Here is a 21,913-nt window from a genome sequence, read left to right on the forward strand (position 1 = left end):
AAATGAAATTTTAAATCAATATTTTAACAAATATTTTATATGTGATTTTCTAGAGTTTTATTTTATTATTGAATTTTATTTCAATTTTGATTAAATAATTGATTTTGTCAACTATCTCTGCATTAGACCCATTAGGATTCCGGGAACAGGCCTTTAATGTATTTATATTGATTGATATTTGACTATAAAATTTACCGATGTGTTACTGAATTGATTTGAGATTGATTTGATTTTATTGACTCTCTGAAACTATTGAAATACACTATTGGAATTGCACTATCAGTTATTATTTGCTATCTGAAATTTTTTATTGATTTTGATTAATTTGTACAAATTGATTTTCTATTTTGAATTGGTACCTGTGCCCAGTATCTGTTTCTGTTATCTGGCCCCGTCGTGTGGAGTATCACGGTATTAGGTTGCATTGTCGAGTCATGCATCATTGCAGTTTATGGTTTGCATTAGTATCATATGCATTGATATCTATGAAAGAGGAGGAAGGTATCTACTATCTGGTAGCGCGCTTACCATCTGGCCTTTGGTGATATGGGGTATCATCACCCTGGTGCACTGTACCATAAAATTTTTATTGAATGAATTTATTTTATATTTATGTTTTTATGAAGTTATTTTATTAATGATTTTTGACAGCATGAGCATGATTTTATTGAATAGAAAATTTATTGTGAAATTAATCAAGCTGCCCACTGCCTTATTCCGTTGTGTGCTATAATTATCATTCACTGAGCATTTAACTCAAACCACGTTTTCTCTGTCTGTTATCTGTTTCAGATCAGTAGAATTCTACAGCTGATCCAAATATTCAGTCTATTTTCTGGAGAGGGACAACTTTGATTTGTTCTCATGCTATGCCTGAATTCATGTTTTCTCGGGCTAATAATTAGTTTAGTTTATTGAACAGTTTAAGTTTTTATTGAAATCTGTAGAGATTCCGCAGTTTACCTATGGGGTATTTATGATGTTTATTCAGCATTTTGTTTATTTGGATTTTGTCTATTTTTTTGGGATTAGTAAATGACAATATATTCATTCAAGATACTCTGATAAGGCTTGCATGATTTAAAAATACTTAAATTATGCATCGGTCACGATTTAGAATTTTGAGTCGTGACAGAGCAATAATGTTATATTAAATTATTAAATTAATGACATATCGAAAACTAATGGTAGTATATCAGCTTTAAGATTATAATATAGATAGATTCATCTATCGGGTGGGGATTATTGCTTTTCTTGGTTCTCAGTTCTCACTCACATTTTCTATTATTGTTTCTAGTTACTTAAAGTCTGTTGTTTATATATCTATAAATGATTGACCCATGAAGAAAAGTATGCAGATGACAACATTTCCTGCAGTGCCTTATAAAAAAAAAAAAAAAAAAAAGCGGGAGAGAACATTTCCTGGAGTGAGTGCGGATGTACGCATTAAAGAAGAAAACAACAGCAACTAAATAATTAAATTCTCTTTGATACTAATGTGATTTTGATGTTGGACTGATTCTTTAAACTCCATAAAATGTTATCCACCCACACTGTGTAAAAAATAAAATTCAATACCTTCAATCAATATGCATTAAAAAGTTATATCACTGATACACAATGCAATGAAACTCCAACAACAGGTACCAGTTCTTTACATCAAGTATCTAAATAATATTAAGGAGGGTTAAATGTTATAAAGTAATAATCATCTCTTATTAATTTTTTTTTGTCAAATGCTTTTTTAGCATAGATAAAAAATTTATATATTTTATAATTATATTACACATTAGAGGCAAATCTGATAAGCCTAAATTATTAATCAAAACTCATAAGTTTAATTCTTAACCTAAAATTATATTATCACCATTTATTTTTATTTATCACTTTTTAAAAAATATTTTATTTAATATTATCTATCACTTTTAAGAGATTAAAATATATTAATTATTTTTTTAATTTTTTTTATTTTAATTAAATATAATAATTATTTATAATTTATTTTATCATACCCAATTTTCTTAATTATGTGAAATGACATAAAAAGTAATTTAGTAAAGTTATAGAAAAATTTATTATAATTTAAATAATTTAATTATTTTTTAATGACTGTAAATATTTTTTGTTCACACGTAAAAACATATTGTGTAAATACGTTAAACCATAATATTTAGGTGATTTCGTTTCACTTTAAATATTGTTTTGAGCGAGGCATTGGTCAAACAAGTGCGGCAGCCTACGGTGTTCCGGTCAATGTTGCGTACTCAGCAGTCAACACCAGTTCAGAACTCTCCCTCTCCATGCGAAAGAGAGCAATGACCATCGTCACAGAAAAATTTTATTATTATATTTATATATATATTTTTTAACGTTTACACGCTGCGCTTGCAGCTTCCAGGAGTACGGCCTTTTCCATTTTCAGCTGGTGGATATACATTCGGTACTATGGTTTAGGCTTTGATGTCTCGTTGCAATTCATAATCACACCAATCGACTTGCTACACATGAAGCCAAGAAAAAACTACGTCACTGTTTGATATTTTCTCGCTGAATTTAAGCACTCCAATCATCCATTCATTTCTTGTTTTCTTGCTTTTCTTTTTCTCGTCGTTGTCTTATTCTTTCTGCGACTTTTCTTCATCTTCTTCCATTTCTCGATATGGAAAACCTGTTGGGGCTTCTCAGAATTCATGTACACAAAGGGGTGAATCTTGCTGTCAGAGATGTGATGAGCAGTGACCCTTATGTTCTGGTCAAGAGGGGCAAACAGGTAATTAAATTTTCCTTTTCTGTTTCTTATGGAATCTCTCTTGCAGTTCTGTGATCACTGTGGCGTATGGTTTTCCCTTTTCTTATTCTTCTTATAGATGGGTTTCACTTGATTAGTTGTTACAGTCCAAAGGTTTTATACTCCTTTTGAGTAGTGTTGTTCTGGTATATTAATGGGTTTCATGAGTTATGAAAATTAATTATCTGCTACTATTTGGTTTCTGTACTGGAAATATGTTTGTAGGCTCCTTATTGCTTGATTTTGTTGTTTACTTCTGCTTTTCTTTAAAGCCGATTTCCGTGTTATTTTCGAAATTCACTCCAATTACAGGGAAAGCACTAAAGAGGATTATTATTTTTAGCCTCACCGATGAACTGTGTAGAACACCTATCAGAAAGCTGATATTTAAGGAAAAATGAAAAAGCACTTGCCGTGCAAAGACTTATCCTTCTCCATGTTTGATGTCATAATAATTTTTTTCTAAGTTTTAAATTTCTTAATTTTCGAATCCCTATTGTTCAATTTAAATCTTAATCCAATTTGAAAATCTACCCAGAAAAGAATATTTGCGTTCTTTATTTATGTTTGTGCTTTTTGCGACGCTACCGTATCAGAATACTAATACCAATAGAGACCTGATCTAGTTATAGATAACAGCCATTCTTAATGATTTGAGATTTTTTTTTTTACCTCTTTTCCTGAAATTGTGATTAGTTTTTGCCCTAGAACTGCTAACAGGTGCGCTAAGTGGATAGCTTTCTGTAGTAGGTTGGGATCCATCTCTTTAGGTTGGATCACTAATCCTCCCCCCAGTTATCCTCTTTGTTAGTGGAGGATGTTATTTTACAAGTTCAGTCTTGAATGAATGAAATCATTTTCTGAGTAAAAAAAAAGTTATATTTTGTATGGTTCACTCAAACCAGTATGTCCAACCTGACTAGTATTTTATAATTTTAAAATATTGTGGGATCAAAGATAGCTAAGCAAGAAATAAAAGTTATCTGACTTTCGATGTTCTTCGTAAACTAGGCTGAAGCCTCCCTAATTAGTTTGTAATTAAGGTTTAGTTGAGTTGAATTTGGCTTTCAGTGTTATTTATTGCAATTGATCTTTATAAAATTGTGGTCTTTTGCAGAAACTGAAGACTCGTGTGGTGAAGAAAAATGTCAATCCTGAGTGGAATGAAGACTTAACTCTTTCCATTGATAACCCAAATCTTCCAATCACAATTGTGAGTATTACGGTTCTTTTGATATTATGTACTGGACTTTATCTGCTGAAAACAAGGATAATCACCTTTTTCCACGTTTAAAATGGAAAACAATTTGTGTTTATGTGATCTCAGAACTGAAAGTCTGAAGTGGATTTTCAATTGCTTAGCATTGTAAAGAATTTATATCTCTGTTTGGTGGATATTTAAAGCTACCATGTTGTGTAAATCTTGACAAAACAGGATTAGAATCATGTAGCTAAAGATTTTAAAAACAAGTATAAAAAGATTAGATCTTGACACTGTAGTATTATAATGAAAATGTTAAGTCAGTTTGCGAAGGGGAATTCAGCCAAAGAATTCTAGATGAAGAACCTGTAATTGGCTTGCTTTAATTGCAGTAAATCACTGTGAAAAATTTCCTTTTGGTGCTCCTTTGCAAGACAACCTCTCTAGTTTGTTGAATATGTAGAACAAAATCTATATTGTCATAGTTATGGAGGCAAATTTTTGTGAATGCTTGATGACTATGATATTGCTGCTTTCTGAGTTCAATGTTGATGAGTTACTTGTTTCCATGGTAATCCAGGAAGTTTATGACAAGGACACATTCAGCCCAGATGACAAAATGGGAGATGCAGAGTTTGATATCGGTCCATTTCTGGAAGCCGTAAAGATGCACCTAGAAGGCCTCCCCAACGGAACCATAATAACAAGAATCTCACCAAGCAGGCAAAATTGCCTAGCTGAAGAAAGCCAGATTATCTGGGTTAATGGCAAGGTGGTTCAGAACATATTTCTTAGACTGCGAAATGTAGAGTGCGGCGAGGTGGAACTCCAGCTGCAATGGATTGATATTCCAGGTTCTAGGGGTTTGTAGGTTGCACTTACCTATGTATGTGTGTTTACTGCTTAGTTACAATGTATTGAGATTTCAGGAATGTCACAAAGTTAGCCATAAACGGATTTCTTTTATGTTTATTGCTCTGCATAGCTTGCAATAATAAGCGTAATGAACTTCTTTATTGTGTGTATAGTTGTAGAATGTGTGATAGCAAACCTATCTTTTTTTTTTTTTTAAAGTAAAAGCACCGTATGCATTGACACCCCTTTCTTTTTTGGTCGAAAAGGATGAAATTCTTATAGCAATTACAAGAAAATTTTCTTGCTTACCCAACCCAATATACTTAATGATTGAACATGTATCGAATATAGTAAAAAATTTTAAATTTCCTATTTGTTGCCTAAACTTGATCCACTGTGAACCCAATACAGTATTGTCTTAGGTCACAATGGACCAAGTCTATGCAATAATTTTTCATTTTAGAGAATTTTTATTTAAACTCGATCCACTGTGAACTCAAGACACAAATATGTAAGAGGTAAGTCTCACCATATATTTTATATTTTGAATTCAAAACTAAGTTTAGATAAGAAAAATCATCTCCATGTTTTATGCATGTGATTTTGTGCTACATATAAAATTACAAAGACACATGTAATTCTAATTAAGTTCATTTACGAATTAAAAAATTATTCTTAAATAAAACAAAGATTAAAAATAAAATCTTTTAAGTGGAGCCGTTTCACTCTGTTAAAAAAAAAAAAAAAAAAGACTAGTGGGAGCTGTTGTATCATTTTGAGTGATGTGTTAACAAGCTATCGCAAATGTAGAATGATATGCCCATTGCCTAATAGCAGAGCCAGCAGTCTGCTAGAGAAGGATTGCATACAGAGAAGAAGAGTGCAAATATTCTATCCACTGGCATGCAATGATTATATTACAAAATAGCATCAAGCTATGATATACCACCTTCCTACAGAAATTAATTAGAGCGAAGCTCGAGTTATTTACAAAGATGAGCATCCATTCCTTTGGAGACCTTGGCTGTCAAATCCAAGTAGCCATCTGGATTGGGGGTATCGTTGTTTGCCTTCTCTTACTCCAAAGTCCATTTCACGTGGCCGGTACCAATCTCAGGTTTGCCCTTGAATCTCTTATACAACTTCAATGCATCCCCTTCAACCACATCAAACATAATTATGTTCCTTGCGTCGTCTAAAGCTTCAAGCTTTAAGTTTGCTTCCATCACTGGACTTCCTTCTCTCTCCATTCACAACACAATAGGACTCGCTTTATTACATTATAAAATTGTATAATAAATAAATGTGTGCAAGTGACTTTTAATTGAAGGAAAAAAAAAAAAAAAAAAAAAAAAAATATATATATATATATATATATATATATATAACTATTAGTTTTTATCATAAATAATATACAGCCATACAGTGTAACTATTGCTTTGCTTGGTAAATTTATTTTGGTATCACCAAGGCTTCTTTTGCTTTTTTTTTTTTTTTTCGTTTGTCTGAAAGGTACAAAAAAATAAAAATAAAAACTTAATATTTGGTTAAACAATAAAAAGTAATATTTAAATATTAAATTAATTAATTATCACTTTCTAAAAACTATTATTTCCTGAAATTTAATTAAGAAAAGGAGAACACTCTTGTGTTACATATATATATATATATATAAGCATATCATCTTATTCTTACCAAGGCAATATTTCCAGCGTAGGATAGAGCCAGTTTTGACCTCGCCACCTCCTACAACTTCAAAGCTCTTGATGTTACTCTGAAACATGTGCAGAAAACGGGGCATATTGTTTTCTAAGGAAGCTATAGAACTTGTGTGGAGATGTTTTTATTCCTACCTGCCTCTCGAGCTTTGAAAGCTGAACAAGCTGAGCCACGACTATTGCTACCAAAAACCAGAACAACAACAACTTAAGCAGTATAAAAATTAGATGTCATTTCCTTTTTATTTATAAAGTCAGCAGAGCAGTGGCCTTTTCAAGGGCTCTCAGAATCTTGTCAAGTGGGCTGTGTGACCACTTCAAAAGGGGTTTTTATCTACTTAATGTTAGCTTCCTTTGGGATTTTTCTGCACTCATCTTTATGATCTTCGTCGGCTTATCTTTATTTATTTTTTATTTACAATCAAGGGTGTTTATATCAGATTTCGGACATGGCTATCTTTTACTATCTTTTGGTTGGTTTCCAGATGAGGGGCTTTTCTCTTTAGCATTAGCCATTAGATGACCACAATTAGGCCCACGGCAGAATATAGTCCTTTGGTTCCCAACCAATACCATTGGGCATTAGCATCAAGAGCATACTGAGATGAGGATACAGAATTGAGCCATCAATATACCACATATTCTGTAGAATATTTTATAGTATAATTAATTTTGATTAAGACTCGATATGTCATAATTTTAAAAATAATTTAATATTATTAAATTAAAACTAATTAGCAATGAAAAATATTAATAAACAGTCTTCTATGATAAATAATTAATTTAAAATATTTAGAGTGTGTGTTATGTAGGTTTTATCGTTGAAAATATTAAGTAGATTATAGCAATTCACCGTATGCTCCATGGCAGTTAAAAGTAACTAATTGGAAAGTTACTTTATCAAAATTTAGGGATGAATTTAGAAAGGTAGCCTGATGAGCGTTTAAAATTGTATATCTGGACCTCAACTTGGCTAGAGTCCAAATCAAAGTTTAATTATTATCTTGGGCTATATATAATATTAGTAACAACAAATATTAATTTTCAAAATGTTTTAAGAAAAATTTTAGGTTATTAATTTTGAAGCAACAATTTTCTTAAAATATTAATTTTCAATACTGATAATAATAATAATGCTACCAATTTTATAATTTAGGGTAAAATTGATAAAATTAAAAGAGTAAAACAAAATTAAAAAACTGTGTAAATTACAGAGCCACCCAGCTACTTTTAGAATGAAATAAAATTGTCATCTCTTTTGAAGCCGTAAACAAGATGGATAGCGAGAAAGAGAGCTTGTGAGCAGAGAGAGAGAGAGATAAATACGCTTTTAGCTCTAGGACACCTATAAGAGTTTATTATTTTCATATTCAAATTGGATGGATAAGCAACATATATTAAAATTTTAAATCTAAAACTAACACAAAAAAAAAATATCTAAAATTTAAAATTAATAACAGATTAGTCGAAACAAACATTTTTCAAAATTTTTTTTTTTCGAGGATTAGGGAGAGTTGTCAAAATTAGGGAAAAAAGGTATTTTATCTTAATTTATCTCACTCACACGCAAACTCTATTCCTTCCTCGCCACTCAATAATATAAGATTCTTTCCCTTTCTTGCTATTCAAGAATATAAGAGTAAACTATATTTAATTAAATTTTTTATTTTTTTAAAAAATAATCTACATATTTGAAAAATTATTCCTTAAATTTGATTTACTATGAATTTAATATATAAATATATGAGAATTAATCTATTTAATAAATATATTTTATTATATATCTTGTATTTTAAATTAATGATAAATCAAACCTACGAAGAAAAATCCACTAATCTAAGCATACCCAACTCACTGAAGAAAAATTTACTTCGTAGGTCATTAGCTCAATTCAATGACCAACTTGAATTCACCAAAAATATATGTGAAGCAATTGCCAATTGGATCCAAATCCGCCTAAAAGAAGGAGATACCAAAGAATCCAAACTCCTTATTACCCATTTAATAATTCAAAATTTCCGTACACAAGAGGGAAATGTGCTAAAATCCATGCGGACTTCTATTTTTTTTATTCATTAGATATTGTATTTTGATTAATTTATTTATCAAGATAAATTAAAAACGTATTTGAATTAATAGTTTAATGATTGAATATTTATTTTATAATATATGAAATTAATAATAAAAACTTGACATTTTCAATATTTTTAAATTAAATATTTTAAAAGTAGTAAAAAAAAAAAATTAAATGCACACTTCACTTTTACTTTTAATAGAAATAAAGATATAAAAAAAAACACACACCATGTGAGGGTCTAACCATGAGTCTTGTGACCCCCAACCACATCATTGAATTTAGATGCATGAGGCAACCTAAAGGGGAAAAGGGATAAACTACAAGAACTAGAAAAGGAAAAAGCACTTGTCTGCTTTTCCTTTCCTTCAAGTTTGGGGAATTCCAAATACCTAATTCACACAGCAACCGTGTTGAGCTAAGCATGGCCGCAGCCGCACACATTGCGTGGATCACATATTTTTCGTGTCCACCACTCAACACTCATATTTCATTATTTGAATATTCTATAATTAAACAACACCACATATTATTATGTACGGAACTCCATTTCATTACTCTCTCCCAATTTTCTTTGTCATCATCATCGTATTCCTCATTTGCCTTAGTAGTCCTAATCAACCTACTAATTATCGTAATTAACATTGACTTGTATCCAGGTCAATGACATTAAGGCAACAAATAAATCACTAACCTAAATCAATCAATCAACTGGGCTGACCTATGATATATTGGAAGAGTAAATGCTAGAGATTTCGAGATTAATTTATGGTAAATAGTGTCAACAGTTATGGAAACCAAGTATTTTCCTACTCCTACTTCCAATACTATTTATTTCTGCTAGCTGTTTTCCCAGGCAGAAATAATGAAATGAAACTACGATGAAACGGTCCAAACTAAAGCCCATTTACACTTGCAAATTAAACCAAGTAACCGTTGTTTAATTCTACACTAACCCGTTACTCATCATCTTCTTAAACTCCTCGAAATTCACGTTGCCGTCGCCATCTTGGTCCACCTGGCGAATCATCTTAGTACAATCGCCCAACGTGCACTTAAGTCCAAGCATCTTCATAACTTTGTGCAATTCACGAGCCGAAATCAACCCATTCTTGTCAATGTCGTACAGATCAAAAGCGTCCTTCAGCTCCTTATTCCCGCCGTTCTGCGTTGTTCCATCGGCGCCGCCGTCCATTCCGCCGTGCTGGATGAAGTCGACAAACTCGTCAAGGTCAATGTGGCCGTCGCCGTCCTTGTCAAACTCCTGCATCATGCACTGAACCTCCTCGGTTGATATTTTGGTGCCGAGCTCACCCAAGCTATCTATAACCTCAGAAGATGAGATCTTTCCGTCGCCGTTTTTGTCGAACTTGTTGAATATTCTTCGTATTTCGTCCATGGAGCCGACGAGACTAGTAGGGTCTGAACTCGCCATTTCAGAGAGGAGAGAGAGAGAGAGAGAGGGGAAGAAAAAAGAGAATTATATCTTGTTTGCTCTTGTGGGCTAGAGTCTGCACAACTATATACAGATATTAAAGGTTAGAGAGGTTTCCAAGGCAGTCAACACGGTTTAGACGCGTTTCTGCATCTGCAAGAAGTCTACTTTAAGCTGGATTGGGACTGCAATAACCATTACGGTTTTGACACGTGTATATAAAAAAGCTAATATTCGGCGCTTGCAATTTTTTCCTTGTGGAAAGATCGTGTCGCGTTGCGCGTGGAGTAAGTTAGACATTTGTGGAAATCCCGATGGGAGTTATTATAATTAAAAAAAAAAAGACAAAATTTTAAAAGAAATTATAATGAAACAAATTACACAACTTTCATCAAAATTAAAAGAAATTTCCAGTTGTTATATATATATATTGGTGGAAAGCTGTCCTAGATATTTTGGAGTAGAGATAAATATTTTCTTGTAAATCAATGTAAATAGAAAATTATGTCGACCCAAAGAAATTTTTTTTTTTCTTGATCTGCTAATGGGGAAAAGTTTATGTTATTTGATTGTGCATCTAAGTCATTCTTTGCACTCACATTTTCATCTTTATTTCAAGGCAAGATTTCTATCGATCTCCAAAGATTCAGATCGAAATAGGTCCATGATTATGACTGGCAATCGAAACTTCAGAGTGAATATCGCCGATAGGAAAGCTGGCCTGATTTCTTGCATGATAATAGAAAGTTTGGCAATGATAGTGGTTCCTACTTCGATCATGACGAAAATGTCAGCAGGTAGGAGTTGGATGATTTGGCAGAATCTTTTACTAATAGCTGAGTGGAGAACTGGAGTTGAAGTGGTGATGTGTGGGGTATAGTCCAGACAAAGTTGCAGAGAGTAACAAGGCGTTTTCCCAGTTCGAGAACATGGATCAAGAAGCCCAAGTTAGGGCTGGATAGTAATATTAAGTGGGGCTTTACTCTTGGGTCTGTGCTCTGCTCCTCCCCATGAGAATGAGGAAACAATGGAAATAAAGATGAAAAAGTTGTTTTTCTTTTATTCAAATTGTTTTTCTCACCGGATTTTTTTTATAAAATAAAAAAAGTATGTGATATTTGTGAAAATCAATCTCAATGAACATTTTATTTTTTATATTTTTTGAGGGTTGTGGATAATTGGGCACACATATCAATTAATAAAGCTTGGTTCTGCCTCCTAAAGCAGGTTAATTATTAGGTACATCAGAAATACTAAAAAATAGTACTCTCCCTCTTATAGAAAGTGTGTCCTTCCTATTATATAGAAAGTGAATCCCACATGATTGTGAGAAAATGTATATATGCACCGGGTGCACCTAATAATTCCTTCCCAAAGCATGCAACTTGTCTCATTGTCTCGCAGGTTGTTATTTTAAATGCAGGTAACATGCCTCATGCTTTACTCCAGCGACTACGCGTTTCCCCGCTTCATTTTAGTAGTTAACAAATCATTGAGAAATGGATGAAATACAAGTATAAATTAAATAATAATTATCATTTTATGAAAGTAAAATACATTTCCGAATAAGTTTATTTGTATTAAGCCAAAAATAATAATTAACAGAAATTGCACACTTTTATTGTTTTTTAGAAAAAAATATAAAAAAATATTTAATTTTATGCTTTTACATATTAAGTATTGTTATTTAATTTTATGTATTATGCTCCATTAATAAATGTGGTTCAACTTATCATTTTTCATTAAATAATAATAATATGGCACAAACAGTACTGTCATATTAATGCCTCAATATCACGTTAGCGCCACTTATTAACAGTAAATAATAGTTTGAATTATATGTATTAACAAAGTATAAAATAAGATATTAAATTAATAAAAATTAAAGTATAATTTAATTTTTTTATGTGTAAAAATGTAAAATACATGAATTATTTTTACATTTTTTTTTATTAAAAATAATGTAAGAGTGAGAAAATTTGTCTTAGCAATAAAAATTATCTTTATTAAAAATAAGAGGAAAAGTAAACCAGTAGATGGTGTGTTAACATCAACTAGACTTGAAGTTTAATAGTGAAGGTTATTTAAATTTGTCGAATTTGGTCAATGTTGTCAATTTTAATTGCTGATGGAATGACTTTTAATTATAATCATTTTATAGATTTTGTGTATAAATTGTATATTAATATTTATTTAATTCTTTCCGTGCACTCCATTTCATGGTATCTAAAAAATGGAAACCCTTGAAGTAAAAAACACCTTTGAAAAGGACATGCCGTGTTTTCTTCACTCATTCAATAATATTAAGTGTCTTTTTTTTGGCCAACTCTGATTGAAAGTTTTACTGGCACATATTTGTCAAATTAAAAGATGAAGGGGAAGAACGTATTGATCACCACGATAACCTTCACATTTTTATTTCCAAATTAAGTGAGAAATATCAGTAGGAATATTGTTAATTATACCTTCACAAAAAATGAATTTCACAGCAAAGAGAAGATTAGAAATAAAAAAAAAAAAATACAATACCATTTGAGCATGAATTTTCTACATCTTCATGATCATCGATGGGTATTCACACTTGAAGAGAAAACAACTGTGAAAATTTTTCCAGGAAAAACTTTTTCCATTTTATCACAGCCATGGTGCGTTTGAGAATCATTTTGAATAGTAACCGAGTTTGATATGCCAATGCACGCAATCATTCTTCAGTAGAAGCAAACAAGCATGGATGGTAATGAAAAGTTAGAAATCACGGTGAAATTAAGGACTTTGCTTCATCATGATGTGGTGATGAATGAAGACAATCGTCCACCATCTGATTTTACTGTGTTTGGGAAGCTTCTCCAGATGAAGTTATGGTGCAAGATCACCCTAATATTTGAGTTTATCACCTCTCATTCATGTTACTAATCCCATTCCTTGCAAACAATTTACCAAAAAACATTACCGCAATCTTTATCATATTCTTGTATCATGTACGGACTTCTTCTTTGGATGATACCTTGACTCACAACTCACCCAGGCTGTCTTTAATCTCCTCAGCGTAAATCTTTCCATACTACTGCAGCATTGATTCGCCATTTCAGAGAATTCAAATACAAAGAAAAGTCTTGGACTCTTTTAATTGATTAGACTTATAATTTCTGTCTTAAAAATACTTACATATGAAATGTGAGATCATCATTTTTGAAAATTCAGTTGTTGATGCACAACAAACTCGCTTCTAGAAATCCAAACTCCCACTAGGTTGTGAGGGTCATTGAAGGCGCAAAGGTTCCTGGTAACTAACATTTGGTCCTCAAACCAGAGAGATTGGTGCTAATCCCTAATTCTTGACTGGCATCAAAGATAAGTTTAGTGCCTCATTCGGGCATTGCGTTGTATTTGTGATGCTTTCAACTCGAATGATGAAACATAAAACTCTTATTGGTGTATTCATGTACCTTTTCCAGTCGGTCTAACCATTTTAACTAGCTTTATTATTGGATTTAGGTGTTAAGCCTATTTATCATAGTTGCAAAGGGAACGCAAATTTGACCATGTCCAAGATCAAGAGTGAATATTATGCCATTAGTTTGCCACTTCGTGTTTGTACATTTTTCACCAGTTGCAGCACCATCTAGCCGTAGCATATCCATCAGTAGGTAATACTGGTGATGTGCAGGTAGAATTCCTTGGTATTCAATGTTATGTTACTAGTACTACACAATGATCGTCAAAATATCCTGTTACTTTTATGCTTTAAATCTCATTTTGGGATGTAGAGCTGAATTCAGGTGTTTCCTAAGTTGAAATGACTTATCAGCTTATTAATTTGAATAATTCTTAGAATTTGTATATCACCTTTCTAAATTCTAACTGTAACATCTAATCATTAAAAAGGCTGCCAATCACTATTTTAAAGTATATTGTTTACAGCTGACGCTAAATGTGATTATTTAGGCAAATTTATCTCCAAAAGCCAGGAATAACAAATATCTTTTTGCATAATCAACAACACCTTTTTTCTGTGATCATCTCATTTAAGCTTGCACATGCTTAACAAAATATTGATTTATTAATTTAATCTACATTTATTCTGAAATTCAAGTTCATGAATTTTGCATCATATAAAAATTTCGTCACACCTTATGATATGGATTCAAATGATATAAATGTTGGGGCGTTCTCTACTTACGACGCACTACATCGGAGCCCGGGTGTAGTGAGAAATATACAAGGGTATAGGGTGTTCACCGAAAGCGACGTGCCATGCCGACGCCCGAGTATGGTGTTAAGTGAGCAAGGGTTCCCATATCATGGACGGGTGTGAGTAAAGAAGTTAGTCCATAGAACAGATAGTAGAACATATAGTGGAATAGAACACAAGATAGACATAGAAAACAATAGAAGATATCATAGAAGGAGACCAATTAGGAAGGAATAGAATAGGGTTGGTACTTGGAATGTTGGATCACTTATAGGAAAATTAATAGAGCTTGTGGATACCTTGGAAAGGAGAAGGGTGAATATTGCTTACATTCAGGAGACTAAATGGGTAGGAGAGAAAATCAAGGAAGTGGGTAATTTATGGTACAAACTTTGGTTTAACAGAAATGAGAGAAACAAGAACGGAGTAGGCATAATCATAGACATGACATTGAAAGATGTTGTAATAGCTGTGAAAAAAGTAGAAGATAGAATTATACTAGTAAAGCTAGTACTAGAAGGAGAAATAATGAATGTAGTTAGTGCTTATGCCCCACAAATAGGTCTAGATAGTAAGAGTAAATAAAGGTTTTGAGAAGATATGGATGATTTAATGCAAAGCATACCGAATGAAGAGAATGTTTTCATTGGTGGAGATTTGAATGGACATGTAGAAAGTGATAGGCAAGGTTATGAGAATGTTCATGAAGGTTTTGGTTTTGACAGTAGAAATGAGGAGGAAAAAAACATCCTGGATTTTACTATGTCATACGACCTAATACTAGCAAATACTTACCTTAAAAAGAGAGTCACATTTAGTGACTTTTAAAAGTGGGCAACATAGAAGTCAAATCGATTTCCTCTTAACTAGGAAGACAAATAGAGCTCTATGCAAGAATTGCAAGGTCATTCTAGGAGAGGCTTTAACAAGTCAACATCAGTTAGTGATCTTGAATGTCAAATTTATGAACAATTCAAGTAAGGTCAGAAGAAATAGTGTAGCTCGAACAAAGTGGTGGGAGTTCAAAGGAGTAAAGCAAGTGAAGTTCAAAAATGAGCTTTTCGAGTCCAAAGCATGGAAGCTAGATATGGAGGCCAATGATATGTGGATACAAATGGCATTAAAGATTAGAGAAGTAACTAGAAAATGACTTGGAGAGTCTAAAGGACATGGACCACCCTCAAAAGAGAGATGGTGGTGGAATGAGAAAGTACAAAAGGCAGTGAAGAGAAAAAGGGAATAGTATAAGAAATTACCTAAATGTGATAATAATGAGGCATATGAACAGTACAAGATAGCAAAGAAAGAGGTAAGAAAGGCAGATAGTCAAGCAAGAGCACAGACCTTTGAAAAGTTATATGAAAAACTTGGAACTAAAGAAGGGGAGAAAGATATTTATAGATTAGCAAGGAGGAGAAAAAGGAAATGTCAAGATCTCAATCAAGTTAGGTGCATTAAGAATAAAGAAGGAAAAGTTGTAACACCCCGAAATTTTAATTTTTATGAGTATTTTGGTATTTTAATTTTATTTAAATTTTAGGAATTTTTTTGAGATTTTTCGGATTTTAAAAATCGAGTTCGATTTTTCGAAAATATAAACTTTGATGATTTTTAAAATTTAATTTAAAGACCACGTGGCAAAACTAAAAATATATTTGGAGTCTACGTATTTTTCTGAGTTTTCTGAAATTTTTTCGGAATTTTTGGACCTCGTTTTCGGTCCCGAGGCAGAGTAAAAATTCAAAATTTTATATTCTGAATCGAACCGGCCTAATCGAACCGGACCGGATCGGACCGGTCGAATCGGACCGGCCTTTTCCTTTTCCTTCTTCCCTTTTTCTTCCCCCCGCGCGTCGTTCCCTCTCCCTTTTCTCTCTCTTTTCTCTCTCCTCCTCGCCGCCACCGCCTCCTGCGTCCCCACTCGCCGGCGCCGCCGACCGGCCGCCCCAAACGGCCGGAACGCGCGAACGCCCCTCCTCGCTGCGTCGTTGGCTTCTCCGCCAAAATTCGGCCCGATCCGCCACCAATTGGACCGGGTCTTGTGTCTAAAATCATCTACTCGGCGAGAGCTTTCCATAGACACCAAGAACGCCGAAATCCATCGAGCGGTTTGTCCGATTTTTGCTCGGGAAGATTTTAGCCCATTTCGACTTTTGGGCTAGATTTCTCGAAAATCGTGAATCCCACGAGAAAACCGAGGCCACCAGCACGCTCCATTCGTCGAGAGCTTCGCAACGACATAAATTTCGAATTTTTCAGATACCGTTTTTCGGTGGGTCCCACGGAACTTCGCAGTGTTTTTCCGAGCATTTAATGAGCTTAGAAAATTTTGAAAAATTTATGTACTAACCCCCGTGTTATGGGCTTCGTGTAGGTATCCTCGATTCGCGGAAATTCAACAGTTGACCGGGTCTGCAAATTTCGGGCCAGACAGACCCGTTACCGGAAAAGTCTCCAAATTGGACCGAGGTTTTAGCTAGCCCCCCATTGTCAGACGTCCCGAGTGCGTCCCTGAAGTCGGAATCGGCAAAGGTAAACCCGAACCTTGCTTTTTCGTAATTTTCTAGTGCTTAAATAGGATTAAAAATCCATAAAATATTCGTGGTAGCTTAGAAAATTACGATTCTTTTTGCAATAGCTTAGTAATATTGCTAAGGACCGCGGGGCAAAGTTTTATAATTTTTAGAGCTTGTTTGGGCAGTTTTTGTAAAAATGATCAATAATAAGGACTAAATTGAAATTTTGCGTATTGTGATGGATGACTGATTTGATGGGCCCAGGAGGGGCTGTGTGATGTGATTGAGTTGTGGGCATATGGATTGTGAATATAGAAGTATGTTTTGAGCTCTTTTGCAGGTTGGGTAGGTCCTAGGTATAGGGGAGACTCTGCCGGATTTTCGGCACGACTTAGGACGTAATTGGTCTTTTTCTTTGTTTGTATTGAGTCAGATTGTATTAAATAATTGTAATATAATTGTCAGGTGAGCCGATGCCTTCTTCCTCCGCCCGCCTCGGTGGCCATCGTCAAGTCTGTGAGTAAAATATTAATTTTAATTGTAATTTCGATATTATTATATGTTCAGCATGCCCATGCATCACTTATATGCATATATTTATGTAGTTAAACTCTAGGCACGATTTATGTTGCATTCATAACTGTTGATGTGCCATGGATGTTGTTGTGGTAATTTGGAGCAGTGTGCGTGCGTTGGCGTGCATGTGATGTGGTGTGGACTATGGATAGGACGGGGTAGTCACGGCTTGAGTAATTATTGGGACCCGATCCTTCGAGGGGTAGTCACGGCTTGAGTAATTCTGGGACCCTCGATTTGGTTATTAAGTGGAAGTCCGAGCTTGAGTAATTACCGGCACGTTGGATTTAAGAGAGTCAGATAGGGGATCAACTCCCATATGTTATGATTGATACTACAGGGTGTGTGAGTGCTCCAAATTACCTTTTTGATGCTATGATGTGAAAATGTTGTTGATGTTGCATTTCACTCTACAGGGTGCATTAGTTTTAGATAGTTATAGGGATTATGGTTAAAATTGATATTTTACTCTCTGAGTCGAACGCTCACTCCTGTTCAACATTTTTTTTCAGGCTACAGGAAGATTTTATTTTGGTTAACCTGCTTTTCTCCCTCGCAGGTCAATTATTACTGTTTGTATAAATTTGTTAAATCTTAGAATTTCCGCATGTGTTAGAAATGTTATTTGATTTGGGTCTGTAAACTAAATTATTATTTTGGGACCTGTAAACTTAATATGCTATGCATGTTTGATGGATTGGATGAGGGAGCTGAGCTCCCATTTATTATTATGTTGATGAGTATGTGGAGGGTGAGCTGAGCTCCCCAATTGACTATATATTGTGTTTACAGGTCGGGTGAGTCGAAAACTCCCCGTTGGTAAGTCCATTTTATGGCCTGACTCTGTCCGTTTGTTTTCTTGATATTGGGCCCAAATGGGCCTTAGAGTTGGGTTAATGAACAGTTAGGCTTACTACGGGCCTCGGAGGCTTTAGGCTGGCCCAGGTCCTAGTGCCGGTCCGGCCCATAGGTTGGGTCGTGACAAAAGTGTTGGTGAAAGATGAGGACATTAAAGAAAGATGGAAAAATTATTTTAATGATCTCTTTAATAATAGTCAAAATGGTAATAGCATGAATATAGACTATAGAACAATAGAAAAGAATGTGAATTATACTAGAAGGATTAGATCCTTAGAAGAAAAGGAAACACTTAAGAGAATAAAAGTGGATAAAGCCTGTGGACCCGATAGAATACCAATTGAAGTGTGGAAGTGTTTAGGAGACATGTGAGTGGCATGGTTAACTAAATTATTTAATAAGATTCTAAACTCAAAGAAAATACATGATGAATGGAGGAGGAGTATTTTAGTACCTATTTTTAAAAATAAGGAAGATATACAGAGTTGTTCAAACTATAGGGAAATTAAACTCATGAGTCATACTATGAAGTTGTGGGAGAGAGTTGTGGAGCATCGACTATGTCATAATACCTCTATCTCTCTCAACCAATTTGGCTTCATGCCCGGTCGTTCAACTATGGAAGTGATCTTTTTAATTAGAAGCTTGATGGAAAAATATAGAGATGTGAAGAAAGATCTATTGATTTGGAGAAGGCTTATGATAGTGTTCCAAGAGATGTCTTATGGAGTGTGTTAGAACAAAAGAGGGTATCTATTAAGTACATATAAGTATTGAAAGATATGTATAAAGGAGCAACTACTATTGTGCGCTCAGTGCAAGGGGACACAAGAGATTTTTCGATCTCAATTGGATTATACTAAGGATCAGCTATAAGCCCTTACCTTTTTACATTAGTTTTAGATGAATTGACAAAACATATACAAGAGAGTATTCCTTGGTGCATAATGTTTGCGGATGATATTGTTCTGATAGATAAGACGCGAGAAGGAGTCAATAGAAAGCTAGAGCTTTGGAGAAGTACTCTAGAGTCAAAGGGCTTTAAGTTAAGTAGAACGAAAATAGAATACATGCATTGCAAGTTCAGTGAAGGCCAAACTGATAATAGGGAAGGAGTTAGTTTAGATGGAGTGGTACTATCCGAAATCACTTTAAATATCTCGGCTCAATCCTTCAAGTAGATGGGGGATGTGAGGAGGATATTAGTCATAGGATTAAAGCCGGATGGTTGAAGTAGAGACGTGCCACGAGAATTTTATGTGATCGCAAGATTCCCAATAAGTTGAAAGGAAAATTTTACTGTACAGCCATACGACCGGCTATGTTATATGGTAGTGAGTATTGGGCATTGAAGGAGTCGTATGCGTCTAAGATAAGAGTTGCAGAGACGAGAATGTTAAAGTGGATGAGTGGCCACACTAGACTAGATAAAGTCCGTAATGAGAGTATTAGAAAAAAGGTAGGAGTAGTGCCAATTGAGGATAAGTTGAGAGAAGGGAGATTAAGGTGGTTTGGTCATGTGAAGCATAGAGATACGGAGGCTCCAATTAGACAAGTAGAGCACATTAGGTTAGGTTAGAGTATAGAAAGAAAAAAGTGGTAAACCTAAATTGACTTGGATAAGAGTAGTACAACATGACTTAGAAGTATTACACATTTCTGAAAATTTAGCCCAAAATCGTTTAGAGTAGAGAAAACGAATCCATATAACTGACCATAAATTTTTTGGATAAAAGTTTAGTTGAGTTAAGTTGAGTATTGCACCCCATGATGAAATCGATACGGATGTTATCTCATGAACCACTTGGCCCTTTAAGAAGATGAACTTATTTTAATTTGATTAGGAAGGTACGCAAAGATTTTTGTTTTTCTTTTAGAATTTTTTACTTACCATTATTTGCCCTCGGGAGCAAAATCTCAACTCTTAAAACTTCGATTATTTTCTGTTTCATGGCGGGCAAAAATATTTCATTATGGCTCTATAAGTCTTATAACAGAGCCATGCAAGTCAGCCCACATTGCAGCAGCAAAGGACGCTGGTTTCCTTCTGTCCTATGACTCTAACCTGAGGCTATGGTCATCGGCTGAGAGTGCCAGAGAAGGCGTTCTGAGCATTTGGGAACTTGCTGATATAATTAAGGGAATAACTAAATGTAGATTAAGAATTTTGTCCTTGTTATTAATCATTTTACATGCCTTTTTCTAGAGGCACAGCATGCTGTGGATAGAAATACCAATTGTAGTGACCACTGCTAAATTTTATCTTTCAGATAAGTGAAGAAGAGATCTCTTTCTTAACCAAAGGGGAAGATCCATATGATGATGCTGTTGTTAGAAAACTATTCCGTCCAAATCTTAAAATGCTTCTTGTCACTGAGGGTGCAGATGGTTGCAGGTATTACACAAAGGTAAGTGAAGACATTTGTGCAGTATTCTTGTGTTGAGTTGGAAGAAAATGTGAAAGATGGACTCTTTTTTGAGCAAGTATATCCATTGAAGATGATGACAAACATGTTTTGCTTCCCAAATTTAGAGAAGTAGAGAGAGAGTGAGAGACAGAGAGTAGCTTGATAACTGAACATCATTCCTGCATTGAACTTCCTTTACTTCTGGATTGTGGCTCCAAGTAATTGAATAGCTAGGCTAAGTTTCAGTCATCAACTCTCAAATTGCCCAACTCATGTGAAAATTTTTGACAGTATTGCAAATTGGTTTCATGAATTCTCAATATTTTGGTCTTGAGAGAGAGTTATAAAATTGTGAAACAGCCATTATCTCGTTAATTCTACCATCAAATTGCAATTTGGCAAACTATCTCTGCTTTCAAGGGCTGCTCTGAGGGACACTCTTTCTAATGAGTCAATCTAGACGATTTGGTCCATAAATCTGGAGGATTTGTTAATAAAGGGATTAGAGTTTGTCAAATAAATTAGTTTGAAATGGTTATAGACACGGTGATAACCCCATCTTTTAACAGTTGTATATCCAAATTGGACTGCGTTGTACTTGGCAGGAATTAGTCGGAGAGTTGGGGGCCTGATGCAGTGGACACTACGGGTGCTGGGGATGCTTTTGTGGGTGGAATATTGTTACAGTTAGTTCCATTAAGAATTTACGATGCTTTGAGTCAATTTGCATTGAATAATTGGCATGTACCAGTGTATTACATCTCTACCCATGGCTTGTTATAAATCTGAGTTTCTTGCATTATCTTCTAATTTGTGGTAATACTTTTACTACGAGTAATTCCTGAATCTTTTCCTACCGAATGTTTAATTTTCACATTTCCTTGTCTTATACATCTAGTACCTTTAGTATTGATGCATCTAAATTTGAATTTTTTAGTTGTAGAATGAGCACCGATTAAGAGATGCTCTTAAGTTTGCTAACGCTTTGTGGTGCATGACTGTGAAGGAGAGAGGCGCAATTCCAGCTTTGTCGACGAAAGAAGTTGTGCAGAATGCCATCCTGAAGTCTGTAGCATATATAAGGTTTCTTCAAGCTTTGGATCTGTGAGTTATGGGAGGCAGCATAAAATCTAGTTTGCTTAAATAATTCCAACATTTGCTGGTCGGTTCACGCTGCTGTAAATTTTCCATAAGCTTACTAATTTTGTGATGTATGATGTCCGTTGTGTTATATGTAGGAAAAATTTTAAAACGGTTTTGCAAGAAGCATGTAAACTTCACCTTGGAGCGAA

At 34.2% G+C, this 21,913-nt stretch overlaps 3 protein-coding genes across 3 annotated transcripts; 2 read left to right on the plus strand and 1 right to left on the minus strand.

The window, feature by feature from the left end:
• Nucleotides 1-2,377: 2,377 nt before the first annotated feature.
• LOC110654266 (protein C2-DOMAIN ABA-RELATED 4) lies at nt 2,378-5,005 on the plus strand. Its single transcript, XM_058138279.1, has 3 exons — nt 2,378-2,770; nt 3,906-4,001; nt 4,570-5,005. Exons 1-3 carry the CDS (start codon nt 2,660-2,662, stop codon nt 4,858-4,860), a joined length of 498 nt encoding a protein of 165 aa, XP_057994262.1. The 5' UTR covers nt 2,378-2,659; the 3' UTR covers nt 4,861-5,005.
• A 4,375-nt stretch (nt 5,006-9,380) lies between these two features.
• On the minus strand, nt 9,381-10,145 carry LOC110654265 (probable calcium-binding protein CML23). The gene has a single exon (XM_021810189.2). The coding sequence runs from the start codon at nt 10,069-10,071 to the stop codon at nt 9,583-9,585; it is 489 nt and encodes a 162-aa protein (XP_021665881.1). The 5' UTR covers nt 10,072-10,145; the 3' UTR covers nt 9,381-9,582.
• A 596-nt stretch (nt 10,146-10,741) lies between these two features.
• On the plus strand, nt 10,742-21,844 carry LOC110654252 (probable fructokinase-6, chloroplastic). The gene is made up of 5 exons (XM_058138454.1): nt 10,742-10,868; nt 20,091-20,354; nt 20,485-20,642; nt 21,240-21,332; nt 21,565-21,844. The coding sequence occupies exons 1-5, from the start codon at nt 10,742-10,744 to the stop codon at nt 21,727-21,729; spliced, it is 807 nt and encodes a 268-aa protein (XP_057994437.1). The 3' UTR covers nt 21,730-21,844.
• The last annotated feature ends 69 nt before the right edge of the window (nt 21,845-21,913 follow it).

This window comes from Hevea brasiliensis, chromosome 16 (assembly GCF_030052815.1).
Source record: "Hevea brasiliensis isolate MT/VB/25A 57/8 chromosome 16, ASM3005281v1, whole genome shotgun sequence".
NCBI classification, from domain to species: Eukaryota; Viridiplantae; Streptophyta; class Magnoliopsida; order Malpighiales; family Euphorbiaceae; genus Hevea; species Hevea brasiliensis.